This window comes from Rattus norvegicus, chromosome 5 (genome assembly GCF_036323735.1).
Source record: "Rattus norvegicus strain BN/NHsdMcwi chromosome 5, GRCr8, whole genome shotgun sequence".
Classification (NCBI taxonomy): domain Eukaryota; kingdom Metazoa; phylum Chordata; class Mammalia; order Rodentia; family Muridae; genus Rattus; species Rattus norvegicus.
Window position 1 is genome coordinate 7,852,995 of NC_086023.1, and position 15,606 is coordinate 7,868,600.

General features: G+C 44.3%; 1 protein-coding gene and 1 long non-coding RNA gene across 9 annotated transcripts in view; one reads left to right on the top strand and one right to left on the bottom strand.

The window, feature by feature from the left end:
• Stau2 (staufen double-stranded RNA binding protein 2) overlaps window positions 1–15,212 on the top strand; it is a 244,679-nt gene extending 229,467 nt beyond the window's left edge. For 5 of the 6 annotated variants that reach the window (XM_063287126.1, XM_063287125.1, XM_063287123.1 and 2 more), the window contains 2 exons: window positions 12,892–12,980; window positions 14,087–15,212. In XM_063287126.1, the coding sequence (XP_063143196.1) occupies window positions 12,892–12,980; window positions 14,087–14,180 (183 nt within the window). In that variant the 3' untranslated portion in view covers window positions 14,181–15,212. The remainder of the gene's footprint in view (window positions 1–12,891; window positions 12,981–14,086) is intronic. The other variant, NM_001007149.2, reaches the window with a different exon arrangement.
• LOC102555040 (uncharacterized) overlaps window positions 1–15,606 on the bottom strand; it is a 133,966-nt gene that overhangs the window by 54,575 nt on the left and 63,785 nt on the right. Inside the window, exon 4 of one of the 3 annotated variants that reach the window (XR_010066468.1) lies at window positions 9,719–9,837. This is a non-coding gene — a long non-coding RNA (uncharacterized LOC102555040). The other 2 variants (XR_001837862.3, XR_010066467.1) reach the window with 2 other exon arrangements.

Here is a 15,606-nt window from a genome sequence, read left to right on the forward strand (position 1 = left end):
CTGCTTTTAGTAAAGAATCCAAACTTATCAAACCAAGTGTCGTACCTCGGCAGTGTGCTTTCTTCCAGTTGTAATTTAAAAAAATAAGTCATTTTACTTCTTGAATTTTACTGTCATTGAATTTTACTTTGCATTTGTGTGGATCAGAAAAGAAATAAAGATAAGAACAGCTAGGAAAATATATAAGGTAATTGCAATTAAATTTCTTCCAAATTTGCAATAGTATAATTGCCACACGGTTAGTTTACCTCATGGACAGCCTGATCTTCTTGCTTTTCATCTGAAAGCCCCACATTCAACCACTACCCACTGCAGTTGAGTAACCAGCAGTTTGTCATAAAGTAAACTGTGCCTTTTGTGTGTCAATAAAAAGGAAACCCTCGCTCTCTATTTTCCTCATGAGTCTAAGCGTTAGTAAGATTGTACAAGACAGGTAGTTATGGGCCGGCTAGGCACACTTGGATGTAGGTGCTGCTCTGACACACCCCTTCCTTCTTTAGTCATTTAACCAGCCCCTGTTGAAAGTCTAGTCTCCTTGTCTATGGATCAAAAGTGAGTATAGCACAGTCAGTTCTAATGTGACACACAGATGATAAGAAAGGAAGGAAATGGTTAAATACATGATAAAACTTAGGGACATTTTTTGCCGAAATTTAGGCAGCTTGAGGAGAAGAGACATGGGTTGAAGAGGACACTGGAGAGAGGACTGAAATAGAAGGGATGTGGAAGTATGTCAGGATAATTACATGAGAATCTACAAGGAGAAGTGAACGAAGGAGAGGCTGCTGTGCTGGAGCCCATGGTGGGTGCTCATATATGGTGAGCTGCAGGTAGGACACACACTCATGGTCATAGTGAGGGATTGGGAGTTGTTCTAAAAGAAATGAGAAGTGCCTAGAACGTTCTGAGCAAGGTAGTAAGCCAGCCTTGTTTGTATTTTAGCCATACACATAGGCTATGCTTTAGCTCAAAAGGGGAGACCAGGAAAGCTAGAGAGATGCCACATGTCCCCAGAAGCTGACAGCTCTGTATGCTGACAGAAGCTAGACAGGTGGCATGTGCTGGATTCTGTAGGGATGTTGGAAAAGAACCAACTGAGCTGGTTAGTAGACAGGTGGAGAAAGTGGCAGAGAGGTGGGAGTAAGGCTGAACCCTGGGGGCTTTATCTGGTTGAGTGAGGTGCCATTTCTAGAAACAGAGTGGGGTGGGGTTGGGAATGGACACTTCAGTTTTGTGAAGGATTGACATGCCACATATTATGGAAATCCACCAGGCATGTGAATGCTGAGGCCAGAGGCCAGGCTAGAAATAGGAATGTGAGCTCTCCACATTTGTCACCAGCCCCAGTAAAATCACCTTCAGAGAGTGTATCTATCACCTTGGTAGAGGAGATAAGAGAGCCAAGAACAAGGAAACACCAACTCTGCCAGAGACTGACAGAGATGAAAAAGGGAAAAGCAAGAATACAGAAAGTCCCAGGAGCAAGCAAAATCTAGCATTTCATCTTTAAGAAAAAAATAAGTCACCAATTGACATATTCATTCATAGGTTTTGGTTAACCCTGTGACAAGCTGGTCCCCATGTGCTTGGGTGCTCAGTCTACAGAGGATCCAAAGGAGCTACACACATCCATCTATGCTAAAGGACCACTGCTGAGTCAGCGCTGCTTACCCCAAATCTACCTGCCTAGACCAGTCTGGTAGCCTTTGCTACCACTCTGCACCTTCTCAAGTCACCACACCCCAAGTGACCATTGCAAGGAGACCATAAACATAGAAAGGGAGTGGATCACAGAGAGAGACCTGTGTTCTCACAGGGCTCTGTTTTTTGGTCTGGTCATGCTACACTGAGCACTCAGATGAGAGTCTCTTACAGGCTTGAGAAGTCAGTGCCAGAGCCAGACTGCTTAGGTCTAAGTTCCAGATCTACTTGGAACAGTCGTGTGACCTTTTGGTTATCTCATCTACAGTCTCTGCAACTAGGGAAGAAGTTGCATTGTTTGGCTATAGGTGAAGATTTCATAAGTTTGGAAGCAAGAAGTCCTTAGCATTAAGCAAGTGCCTCATCAGCTTCTCGAACGAGATCATTTAGTAGTTCAAGTTTTTACCTGCCCAAGATCATGGCTGTTCAGTCCAAGTCTGTTCAGCTGTAAATTCCACTTTACAGGATTACAGGAGCTGGCTCAACTGCACAGCATTTGTATGCAGTTAGGTGGGTGCTGGACTAGATTCCATGAGTCCACATTTGCCACTTAGGCACACATCTGAGTTCACTGAAGTCTCTTGGGAGATGTCATTAATCATGCTGGGAGTCTCGATAGATGCTGTGGTCATTCTCTCTCTCTCTCTCTCTCTCTCTCTCTCTCTCTCTCTCTCTCTCTCACACACACACACACACACACACACACACACTACTTATTTGTGTGTAATATTGTCATGGTGTATGTGTGGAGGTCAGAGGACAATTTGCAGGACTTAGTTCTCCTGCCTTCTACCATATAGGTTAATGGGGACTGAACTCAAGACATCAGGTTCAAGCATCTTTACCTGCTGAGCCATCTCGCTGACCCAGCATTTTCTTTAACTTGGAGAATCAGTTTAACATTTATCAACACTGCTTATACATTGCAGAACCCTCCAAAGACTCTAAACTTCCCATCAGCGAAGTTCTACACTAGAATGGTTTCCTCATTCTCATTTCCTCAATGGGGATGCTGAGGGAGAGGAGGCATGAGATGGACACTTTCTTACAAGCTCAGCCCTCTCCATGAGAACTCAGCACACTGTATTCATACTGCTTTCACCTCACCAGTAACCCTCATCCAACTGCAGGAGTACTTGGGCTCTCCATGGGGGTGGCCTTATCTTTGTGAGCAGAAAAGGGAGAGACAGCTGCCTGCCCTCTGGCTGATGTGTGCACAGGACCAGGCCTCACTGGGGCTTCTCTCAGGGTCCTACCCTCCTGGACACAAGGCTTCTTCCTTTCTGGATTCCCTATTCTTTGTGTGGAGTCTGACCCTCAGCTTGGCCTAATCTTTCCTACCACAAGGCTCCTCCTTTCGGCATGGTAGGTTCAACACTGCCCCAGCACACACCTGGCTCCCAGCCCTTGTTTATGCTCCCAGCTTCGGACTGGGCTGGAAGGGCTCTCTCTCTCTCTCTCTCTCTCTCTCTCTCTCTCTCTCTCTCTCTTCCTCCAAGCAGCCCATTTAGCTTTTGCTCTTTCTTGGTGTCACCTTGCCTACCCTTCACTACTGTACTGGTCGGATCACAGGGCCACTGTTTGCATGCCTTACTCCTGACTTAAGAGTATGATGGTGTGGGTTTTCCTAGTACTGAGCATAGCACTGGGTTCTCAATAGATATTTGTTCAATGAATAGTCACACCTAGAGGTGAGTCACTCAGACCAAGGCCTTTTCTCAAGGGAATAATGCTGAACTGTGACAAGGACTTCGAGCCACATAGACAAGGGTATGTGATGGGTGTGGGCATCAGAGGAGACCTCCCCATACTGAAACCTAGGAGCTGGCAAATGGCTGGCTGTCAGAAGAATGGCTAGAGGCACCCGCTGGGGAAGGTACCTATCCCGGGAGGCACAGAGTGGGGTCGGGTACAGGGAGGAATAAGGAAAAAGGCCTAGAGGAAAACATTCAATTATGCCCTAAAGGAAAGAGGCCATTAAAGAATCAAGGTGGACTAAGGGCTAAGGGCGACATAAAGATTGGCTTGGGGAGGTCTGGCTTGTAGGAGGGAGGCTCTTTCGCCCTGTTCTTCAGGCCACACCTCCTTCTGTGCAGGCATCTTAGGGTTTCAAGGTCTCCTTCACAGAATCAGCACCAACTTGGGTGCAGGAGAGATCAATGTGACTTGCAGTCCTTTCTAAAGTGTCTTATTTGTCTTCTGTGACTACTATGGCAGTTACAGGCTTGGTAGCTCATAGTGTAGTTGGTATACACTAGCTTATGAAGGCTACACTCAATCTATTTCCTTGCCTCCCAGCTTCTAGACGCTGCCTTTTCCCCCCTTTTGTTCCTGGTCGGTGACGTCACCTCATCTTACCACAGCTGGGAATGGTTCTCTAATTGAAGAGCTCATGTGACTAGATTGGGCCCACCTGCATAATTCAAGCTAAGCATATGGTTTCAAGGTCCTTAACTAATCCCACCTGCAAGGCCCTTTTCACCAGACAAATTTAGATCCAGGTACCGTGAGGTCATGGGCAGCATGGTTCTGTTACCATAGGACTCCCAGGACTTAGGAGACTGGTCAGTTGAATACTCCATAAAGACTAGAGATTTAAGATGATATCTTTCAGACTGCCAAGGAAACTTTAATGTGGGCTTATATGGCATAAATGTTTATTTTTAGTATTGTTAGGTGTGAAGTCACAGGATGTTATTCTAGGATTTCTGTACAAAGAACAATAAAAAGTCAGTGAGCTTGAAAATTTAAGAAAAACATGAAAGGCACATGGAGAGACGGAGAGAGGAAGAGAGAGAGAGAGAGAGAGAGAGAGAGAGAGAGAGAGAGAGAGACTGTCTTTCTCAATAGTCTATTGCTGTGAAGAGACACCATTTCCAAGGCAACTCTTATAAAAGAAAGCATTTAAATGGGGACTTGCTCACAGTTTCAGAGGGTTAGTACATGATCATCATGGCGAGAAACAGACAAGTGTGGTGCTTTGGGCAATAGCTAAGAGGTTTACATCCTAATCTACAGGCAGCAGGCAGGAAGGGAGAGGGAGGGGAAGGGGAGAGAGAGAGGAAGAAGAAGAGAGGAAACAGGGAGACAAACAGAAAAAGAGAGAGAGCTGTTTTGAAACTACAAAGCCCATCCCCAGTGACACACCAATAAAGTGATATTTCCTAATTCTTTCCAAATGACATTTAAATATATAAGTGTGTGTGTATGTATATATAATGTGTGTATGTATATATATATGTGTGTGTGTAATGTAATATATGTATATACATGACTGAAGAGAAAGCTTATTCATTTAAATATCATTTAAGTAGGAGTTGAGGGGTCTTCAACTTGCAGATAAAGATTAGGTAATTCGTATGAGGACACCCAGGTAGTCCGCAGTAGAGCTGGAATTTTAGTCTAGAGCTGACATATACTATATTATTTACCTTTTCTTCACTGCAACAATCAACTTACAGACAACCTAGAAAGAGAGAAGGTGTATCTGGGTTCATAGTTTTGGATCTTTCAGTCCGTAATTCACTAGCTCTGATGCTTGGGGCCTGTGGCAAAGCAGCATATCAGAACAGGTAGACCCAAACTGCTCACCTTGTAGCCAAGGAATGAAAAAGAAGAGGAGGGAGAGTTCCCACAGGCCCTATGGTCGGCGTGACCTGCAATGTCCTAACTACCTCCCACTAGGGAATGGGTGGGGTGTCTTGCAGATTCCTGAGATGCTCTTTTACAAAGCCAGCTGTGGTGGCACAAACTTTTGATACCAGCACTCAGGGAGGCAGAGACAGCTGGGTCTCTGAGAGTTCCAGGCTAGCCTGGTGTACATAGTGAGAACCTATCTCAGAATAACAGTACACAAACAAAACAAAACAAAGGGGACTTTGTATTAAATAATAAAAATAATTGAAGCAAGACAAAACAGAAATAATCATGGGGAAACAGGAAAACGTGGCCATGCAGATGCAGCCACTCAGGTGTTCAGAGCACATGAAAAGTATCCTTCAGTCAGCTCCACACCAAGCTCAGCTCCGCGCCGTCAAGGCCAGCTACTTGGACTCCCCATTCTGACATCCTAACCACATGAACATAGGTGATGGCCAAGTCTCTACTTAAAATGCTTATCTTTAAAGTAATTCCCCAGATTCTGGAGTCTAAATACCTGTTTTAGGAGACTATTGGAAATCTGCATGACTCTGATCATCTACCCTTTAATTATTTTTTCCATAACAAGTAATTTTCACCTTAGCGTGCAGACAGACATTCCTTCTCTTCAAGGGCAAGCCATCTTCTAAAGTGCCAATTTTATGGAAATCACCTGAGCTGATAGGTTTGCAGAAGCATAAATGAAAAGCACGTGCTGGAACGGAATGGTTGGCGGGCAGGGCAGCAAGCACGTTAATTGAAGCTCAGTGTAATCCTTTTTTATATAAAAGTCACATCTGAAATAGAGGAGACCAAAGGGCCTACCTCAGTGTGATACAGTCAGAAACACGTCTGTTTGGGCATCTTTATATTTACTGAAGGACATTCTGGTTTGTCGGCCGGTCGATTGGTTGGTTGTTGGTTGGTTGTTGGTTGGTTGTTGGTTGGTTGTTGGTTGGTTGTTGGTTGGTTGTTGGTTGGTTGGTTGTTAGTTGCTTGGTTGGTTGTTGGTTGGTTAGTTGTTGGTTGGTTGGTTGGTTGGATGGTTGGTTGTTGGTTGGTTGGTTGTTGGTTGGTTGGTTAGTTGTTAGTTGGTTGGTTGGTTGGTTGGTTAGTTGTTGGTTGGTTGGTTAGTTGTTGGTTGGTTGGTTGGTTGGATGGTTGGTTGGTTTGTTCATTTGTTCCAGTTAGGAGAGTCTTCCTCTGAGGATGTTTGCTTTTTAAAAAGCTATCATTTCCTTCTGACAGGAGCCTGATTTAATTAGCTGTGGGCTTTCTGAACAGAATACTGCAGTTAGCTCTGTCCTCCACCCGCAAGAGCTCACCAGGAACTGGCATTTTGGGAGGAAAGACAAAACAAAACAAACCCAGAGTGGTACTTGAATATGAAGGCCACGTTTGGGTGTGTGGTTTTTACTGACTTTGATTGGAGTAGCCTGTTTCTGGGAATTAGGATGGGAGTTGGTGGGAAAAAGGACAGAAGCAAAGGAAATAAAAGCATCCACTGGGCATCTTGTTCAAAGCTGCAGGAGCAACTGCTATGGGAAAGGGATGAGTTAAAATTCACATTTCTCTCATAAAGACCACTGTCATCTCTTAACAAGTGTCCATCTCTGGTACCCTGTCAGTGCATGCTGAGCCCCAGAGAAGGAAGCAGGAAGAGTAAGTGCTGGTGTCAACATTTGTTAATTGACAAGAGGAGAGTTAAAGATAGCAAAAGAGACTGGAAAGATACATCTCCCTTCTGGCTTGTGCACACACACACACACCCTATGAGTCTAGCAAGTAGGCATGGAAAATAATCTCATTGGCATCATGTTTCCAGCATTGCTATAACAACATCCAAAACAGGGTACATATAAAATGGTAGCAACAGCTATTCTAGGACTGTGGGGCTTTACTCACAAAACAATTGTAAAACCTTTTGGGAACAAAAATATTTCTGTGTATCTATGCAGATGTTTTCCTCTAATGGAAGCATGTGCATGCGTGTGCACACATGCACCCCAACACAGTATTTACCACTCGTGTACTTCACTTACCTACACACCACTACAACATCTCCCTCCCCCCCACACACGCACGTAGGGATGAGAAGAGCCTTTTCTTTTCTTTTCCTGTTTTTTAAGGCACAGAACAGGTTCATTCACATAAAGCGGAGGTTTGAAAGTGTAGCTGGTAGGTTGTGGTCACATCCATTAGACGCCGAGTATGTTTGTTTTGATTTGCTAGAAAAACATTTTCTGACCTTGGAGATGAAATCATTGAGTTGTCTGTTTGTTTATGGACGAAGACTTATGGAGGGCTCTGGTCCTTATGTTAGTGTATCTTTGACATTCCGGAATCCACAGTGAGTGGGAAGTCCCCCAGTTGGGTGAACATCATCCAGGATGTGCCTCATTAAGGACCCAGAGTCAGTTCTTCCCACGACTCCCCAAGAGTAGTTTACAAGTATCACATAGCAGATCATTCATGCTGAGAGGGTGGGCTGCCGACGAGGAGACGGACATCTTGTTATCTACTGACTCTCAGTAAGGACACAATTTAGCACAATTTGGCCTCTTCATCAGGCTTGATGATGAAGCCCAAATAAGGGTTGATTTCTCTCCCCCCATTCAAGGTGTCCTCCAGTGTTATATATCATGTTTATAATATATTTGAAAGTTTTAAAAGCAGCTACCTCCAATAAGTTAACAATACATTCAGTTGAAATTGTTAAACTGTGAGGATTTTGTTGATTTTATCAACCTCTGGACAAATTCTGGAAGTGTTTAAACATGTTTGTGGACTACTCAATTTTATAATTAGCTTGTAAAGCCACACCACTATCCATTATTCTCTGAAGTAATCGATTCAGTGCAAAAGCACAGTTTGCTTGTTGAGCTCAGCATGAAGCGAGGCTTGCTGAGCGGTGTGGCTTTTCAAGCGCTGTTCATGAACTGACTCTAGAGACACTTTGCTGTAGAAACAGAAGCTCTCCTGTCTCCTTCCATGGATTTCTGTAAACTGTAAATCTCATTTCTTGGAAAAGAGTGGATGGTGAGTTGGGTGGGGGCGAGGCGGGGCGGGGCACAGTGGAACCTTGTGGGTGACTGAACACTGGAGTGGCTGAGACAAGATGGTTGGCAGTTTGAGACCAATCTGGGGCTAGATTGCAGGGTTCAGCCTAGCTCGGGTGAAACGGTGAGACACTATCTCGAAAATAAACAAATACATTATTAAACAAAAGTGAAGATAATGGCAGGAAAGCCCTGCTCTGTGCCCACAGAGAATGTCACAAAAATTCAGGAAGAAGCAGCTTTGAGAGTGTTCGGTGAGTGTCTGTAAGAAGAGGCACCCGGGGCTGGGGATTTAGCTCAGTGGTAGAGCGCTTACCTAGGAAGCACAAGGCCCTGGGTTCGGTCCCCAGCTCCGGGGGGGAAAAAAAAAAAAAAAAAAAAAAAAAGAAGAAGAGGCACCCGACTATGCTTCCCTAAGCAGAGTCAGAGCCTGGCTGGCTGCGTATCACCGTCAACCATTGTCCATTCTCCTTGGTAACCCTGGCCTCTTAGTAATACAGTATTTACATCCCACAAGTCCAGCAAAGCCCAAAAGCTTTCTCCCTCTTCTAGGCAAGCATAGGTGAGAAATGAAACAATTTGCTTGTTTGTTTTTCTGGAAAATGAGGAAATTTGTTCCCTTTATAGTGGTAGAAATGGAGAATTAAGTCATCTTATTTGTGGTCCCTGGGTAACTGTAAATGCCAAAATAAGGACTATGGGCATTTTGTGTCATCTCTAACTGTGAATTATGCAGAAATGTCACGTACAGCCTTGGAGAGGAACCTAGGGACTGCAAGAGGACTGCAGTATAGCTGCAGGGTAATACACTTCTTCTCTAAGAATTGGAATAAGTGTACACTCGGTTTAGGCAAACGTGAGAGGGAAGAAGAGAAGCTCAAAGGACGCTGGGTAATGCTGTTGAGAAAAGCAGCACTGGCTGTGGCGCTGAAGACGGACAGTTTGAAGCTCAGAACTGTGGCTAAGAGCTTGGTTTGGGTTCAGATCGCTGCGCTTACCAGCCCAACGACCTGAAGCAGTTACTGAACTCTTTGGGCCTCCTGTTTGCTGATGGGTAAGACCAGCTTCGGGGCTATAATAAGACCTGAGGTCATGCAGGTAAAGGATCCCATCCCATGACTCCAGCCCAATGATGTGCATCGAATGGTAGCTGTTACTGTTTACCCAGACTAAGATAAATTGCCACCTTTGCCCTTTGTAAATCAGAAAGAAATCCTCTCATACTTATAAGCTATTGTCTTCTGGGTTATCAGCAGGCTGTGGGCTGGATGAGCTCACTGGTGAGATAAGAAATGTTACTAGGAAGCCATGAAGCATACCTGTGTAGAGAGGCAGTCACGCAAGAGCTCTGAAAGACCGTTGGTGGCGTGGATCGAGAGAGCACGCTGCCACTCCAGCCTGCAGGGCATTCCTGAAGTGACGACAGGTTGCTGTAGACCTAAATGACACAAGGATAGCATCATCTGGAAGATTTTGCGAGTGCTAAAACACTACCCCTGCTCTCCAAGCCCTGGCCTTCATCTCCCCTGTACCTCTCTTCTGGTGAGAGGTAGATGCCTTGGTTCTGGCCTTAGAGAAGCAGGTAATGTGGCTCCTCGGCTCAGACTATACCGAGTCAGTGTTACCAGAACAAATACTGAAAACAGGCTGTAGGTAGCCTGTACATGACGTTTTTCATGCGAGTTGGGTAGAACGCGTGGCTAGCATAGTGAGGACCAGGGTTTATTCCTGACACTAACCAAAAGTATAAAAATTCGTATTTGTATGTTGTGCTGGTCTTGCGAGTAGAGCAGGACCAAGAGGCCAGGCACTCTTAGGAGTTTCAGGTAGCAAGATCACACTGCACCTTAAAATTCCCTGGCATGTGATGGATTGTCTGCCATCCATGTGTAGGAATGATAAAATGAGCACTCTTGATAGTAATCTGCCTTATTAAGAGATCTGAGCAAGGGATCTGATCATTTGTTCAAAAGTCTTATAGCTACAAAGGCCTCTGCATTCATCAGATCAATGCACAAAGTCTTTTAAAGTCTTTGGAGTGTGGCAGTGTGGGCCTGGCTCTCTGTGCCCTTTATGCCTGCAGGAGACATGGGGAAGCTCACAGTAATGGAACAAGCTGAGGGCAGGACATGCACCCACAAGACTGTGCTCAGCACAGCCAACCAGGTCATCAGGACCACATGGGGTGCCCCAGGTCTCCTAGTCCAATTGAAATGGCTGTCAGATCCCTGTGTAGATCTCTCCATTACAGGAGCATGTAAAGAACTGTCTAAATCTGAGTCTGTAAAGCGTGAGCTTAAGTTTTGAAAGCAGCCACATGTCGCTTATTCCATAAGAGATAGGGAAAGTAAATGAGGAAGAACCAACTCTAGATAAGATGGGGCCTTGAAGCTGCAACATCAAAAAAAAAAAAAAATTAACCGGACTGCTTGCCAGAAGAGAGGCTGACCCATATGGAAAGGCTTACAAACCAGAGGCTCCTGAACACTTTTGTTGGAATGGAAAACTGCCTGTTTTGGTTGCATTACAACCAATGTGACTTACAAAACAAAACAGGGCAGACTAAAAAGAAGGGAGATAGGGGCTTGGGATTTAGCTCAGTGGTAGAGCGCTTACCTGGGAAGCACAAGGCCCTGGGTTCGATCCCCAGCTCCGAAAAAAAAAGAACCAAAAAAAAAAAAAAAAAAAAAAGGGAGATAAATATTTAAGTTCTTTAATATGAAGTTAAAATTAAATTTCTAGTGTTATAACCTTCACAGACATTTACAGCAATTTTATTCACAATCCTCCCGAACTGGAAATAATCTCCAGAGTGAAGGGGTAAAGTAAACTGTGACGAACGCATGCAGAGGAATATTATCCAGCTATGAAGAGAAGTGAACATTGAAAAGACATCAAAAAGCCTGAAACAGGGTACAGAATAGAGCATTTCAACCCCATGATATTCTGGAAAAGGTGACATTATTGAGGCAGGAAAAAAAAGGAGCTGTCAGAGATTGGGAGGGAGACAGGAATAAACGGGCAGGTCTTGGGATTTTTAGAACAGTGTGTAACTTCCCAATATAATATTGTACTGGTGAGCACATGTTCTTATGCATTTGTCAACATTCAGAAAAGCAGCCAGAGGGGTGCATGCTCACCTGTAATGCCAGCACTGTTAAGTATAGGCAACAAAAACCAGAATTTCAAACTCGTCTTTGGCTATATACGTAGTCTTTGAGACTAGCCTAGTCTACATGATCCTCTATCACAAAAAGTAGAATGAAACAAAGAGGAATCCTAATAAGGATTTCCCAATTTGAACTTAAGCTGATACATTGATTTTGCTGATCAATTACAGCAGACACCCCACAGCAATGTAAGACATCACAGGTAGCAGGGATGGACGGAGGAGTTGGTTACCTGTGTAGGTTACCTGCTCGGTTTTAACTCCTCAAAACCCAGTCCATTAATTTAAAAATTAACCCATCCAAAATAATTTCTACATAAAGAAATTTCAAAGAACTCATATACCTTGTCAGCTATTTGAGAAACCTCATGTGCGAGCTCCTTTTTCAAAGGCTGCTGAGAAAACCCAGATGCCCCAAGTGAGAAGCAGCAGGCCTCGCCAAGGTTCAGACATCCCGGACTGCTGACACCTATCCCAGACTCAACAAAACCCTTCTAATGGGGCTTAGGAAGGGCAGTGGGGGAGGGGGAAAGGAACCAAATTCTTACTCAAAGAATTAACAATTTGGAACATGCACAAGAGTGTCAACAAGTTATGTAGATCTTATCAGCATTGCATTTTTGGTGCCTCCCAGCCATCCAGCCAGGCTCCACCAGCCTGTCAGCACCTACAGCATCCCACGCCTGCGTGGTCCTCTCCACGCCTGCGCGCAGGCCTCTCTATGGCTCCTGAAGCTCTGCTGAGACAGTATTGCCTCCCCAGAGCCCACATGAGCTGGGAGCCTGACTTTCCCTCTCCTGTCAGGGTACCTGCAGTCTGTGCCTGATGCCTGCTCCCCGTTCGGTGGCTTGGTTGGAGCCACGTTTTGAAAAGGGAGCTGAAGGTAGGAGATCCAGTGTCCTTGCATTTCAGGGAAGAGACTATCCAGAGTTTTAACCATGTGAGGAGGAATTAGGCCAAGTCATGACTGAAGGAGCATTTTAAGCTTCTGTATTTGCAGATGGAACTTCGTGATCGTGCAAAGTTATGAATCAGGAAAAGGAAAGGCGCCCCACTGAGGTCTTTTCCCGTCCCCTGACAGTGATCAGAACGCACTGGCGGCTCTGGGTACGGGAGCCCAAGCGTGCTCGTGGACACACACGCTATCATACATACACATCCAGCACACTTAGGCCTTGTTCCACAGAAACCCACATTTTCAAATGTGATTTTGCTTAAGAGCACAGAAAATGATAGCCTTGTGTGTCCTGGCTTACTTTACAGTCACCTGTTCATTTTGTAAAAAAACAGTGAATGCTTCTCCCCGTTTGTTTTCCCTTTTAGGCAGCCTTAAGTGCCTTGAAACAGTTTTCTGAACAAGGACTGGAATCAATTGATGGGGTGGTGAATGTTGAAAACGGCTCTCTTGAAAAGTGAGTACATCCTTGCTCGGGGTTCTTACTTTTATATCTATACAGAACATGAGACATGATAATTGTATGGTTTTTAAACTAGCCAGTCTAAATCTTACAGAATTCTCTGTGCCTCAGTTAAATACTGATGAGTGAAAAGCACATATACAGTCCTAATCAGCCTTCCCAAAGTGTGGACGGTCTAGCCTGTGAGTTGGCCATTGTCTCTGCATTTAATGCCACAGAGGGAGATCATGACAGTCTTGTGGACTGTAGACAGCTGAGAGCTGACAGAGAGCTGTCCTCACTGCATTCTGCCAAGCATTCTCTCACCAACTCAGTTTTTGAGCCAAAAAAAAAAAAATTGCACTCACATTTCATAGTACAACGGAGAGAGAACGGAGTGGGATTGGAGAGCAGCCCCTGCCCCAGTTTTTCCTGCATTTGTTTTTTTGTTTTGTTTTGTTTTTTGTTTTTGTTGCACATTCTGCCTCAGAAAATGGACTGCTAGGAGCTACAGCAAACATGTAAATATAATCATTACTCCCAAAAGGCAGCTTCCAGCTTTTTATGAGATTTGACCAAAGTTGCTAAGGAAGGAACAGAGTTTTGGGTTTCCTTAGAGACCCGATTCATACTAGCAAAGTAGAAAGTCAGTTATATTCACAGTATAGAGTCTAAACATTTTCAAAGCAATAACAATAGCTGGTGTAATCTCAGGGCACACACAGAAGATACCATCAGAATTAAAATTCAAACAGAGAACCTGGAAAGGAAAAAGTAGATATGTTAATTCTGCAGTTAAATGAACATACAGGGGAAAAAAAGCACAAAACAAAGCACATTTGGTCTTTTATATTCAAGATAAGAGGAGCACGAGAAGAAGACATTTGGTAAATAGATATGGTGTTTTAGGTTGTCTATAGATTGGCAACCATTTATAAGCCGATTTAATCAAAACCGTTTCCACGATCTCATCAGCAGACCATCTGAGCATAAATATTGTTGTTTCACTTTAAAATGTCACTTTTGTGGTAACCTTTGAATCCCGTGTGCTGTCTGCTAATAAACATGTCCAGAGATGTGCAGCCCAGACCTCAGCTCTTGTTAATGTATTAATCTTTCAGACAAGCCAAGCATCTGCGGGAGAAAGCGGACAATAACCAGGCAAACCCAGGCTCCATCACTCAGGACTGCAAGAAATCAAAGTCGGTCATCTAGCAGCTCCCAGAACCCATGGCTGCCACTGCGTCCATATAAAGCTGTCAGCACGCACGAGGGTGTCTGTGTTCTAGGAAACGAATGACTAATACCATTATCTGAGTCTGATGTGAAGACAACACTATTCTAACCCAGGAGACAATGTACATGGTACTGCTTATTCAACTGGGGGAAAATAAAACTTTGAGCATTTCCCTTGGAACTTGAGATCAGATCATAACTCATTTGCCCAGAGGCAGCAGAAATCTGATCCACTACTGGAGTTTAAAAATAACAATTAATGAAAAGTGTTAGAAACAAGGCTGCAGTTTTAAAATGACTCACACAGAAGTTGGGTTTGGTTCTGTCCTTACAGTTGCTTTGTCGTGGAGATTGTGGTGTTATACTCTCTCTTGTTTGAAATAATGCTTGACAATTCAGAAATTAACCAATGATGTGCTGTGGAATGTGATGCTTGTCTTCATATAGTCTCACAGTTTCTCTTTTTATTCAGATATTTGTAACCTTCTTCTTGCACAGACACACACACACACACATACACACACACATATACACACACATATTACTTTAAGGTGCATAGCACAAAGATGTATGCAAATAACTTTTAAATCAGGTCAGATAACTGATTTAAATATAAATAACTAGGAACCAGTAGTTTCCATATATTTCAGGACTTTTAAAAAGACAAAATGAAACAAAACTGAACAGTTGTGGGTTTTGCGCTATGGGATGCCATCAGCCATCGAGGAGGCGTCTTGCCTCTGACCATCAATCCAAGAGTCTACTCTGTCGTGGAAATTGTGCCCACCCCCATCTGTGTGTTGTAACCACTCACTGTTTGCATCGAGTGTCTTTAGTAAATGCCTCTGGACTCGGGACAGTGAGTAGGATCGAGTAGGATCAAATAGATACTGTACATGGTGGGGAATGGAAAGCCTGTGGGAGAAGCTTCTAGCCAACCGCGCTCTGGACCAGCATGTTGGAATCCAGCGTGGGGCAAATGCAGTAAAGATTTGGTCTGTTTCTGTATAAGGTGTTGTTCTTTCATTCCCTTCCTCCCGCCTTTTTAAGTGTCACTGCTGTGAAATCTGTGGGGAAGGTCACCACCCAGCCTCACTGTCCAGCCCAGCCACGGAATTAAAAGTGACTGTATCTGCGAAACTGCAGGTGGCCTGCAGGCCACTGGGGCCTGAGGAGGGCCTGGTCTGGCCAGCCCCTGTCATCTCATTGTTCAGGCTTTCTCCTTATTGATTTGCAAACATTGTGCAATGAGAAAACACTATACAGTCTAACTGCTCGGCCCAACCTGACAATAGGAACAGAATTATGTAAGATTTCACAAGCAAAACCACTACACATCTCGATCTGGCTGACTCACATGCGACTGGAGAATAAACAAGCAGCGCCTTAAGGAAATAACTCCAGG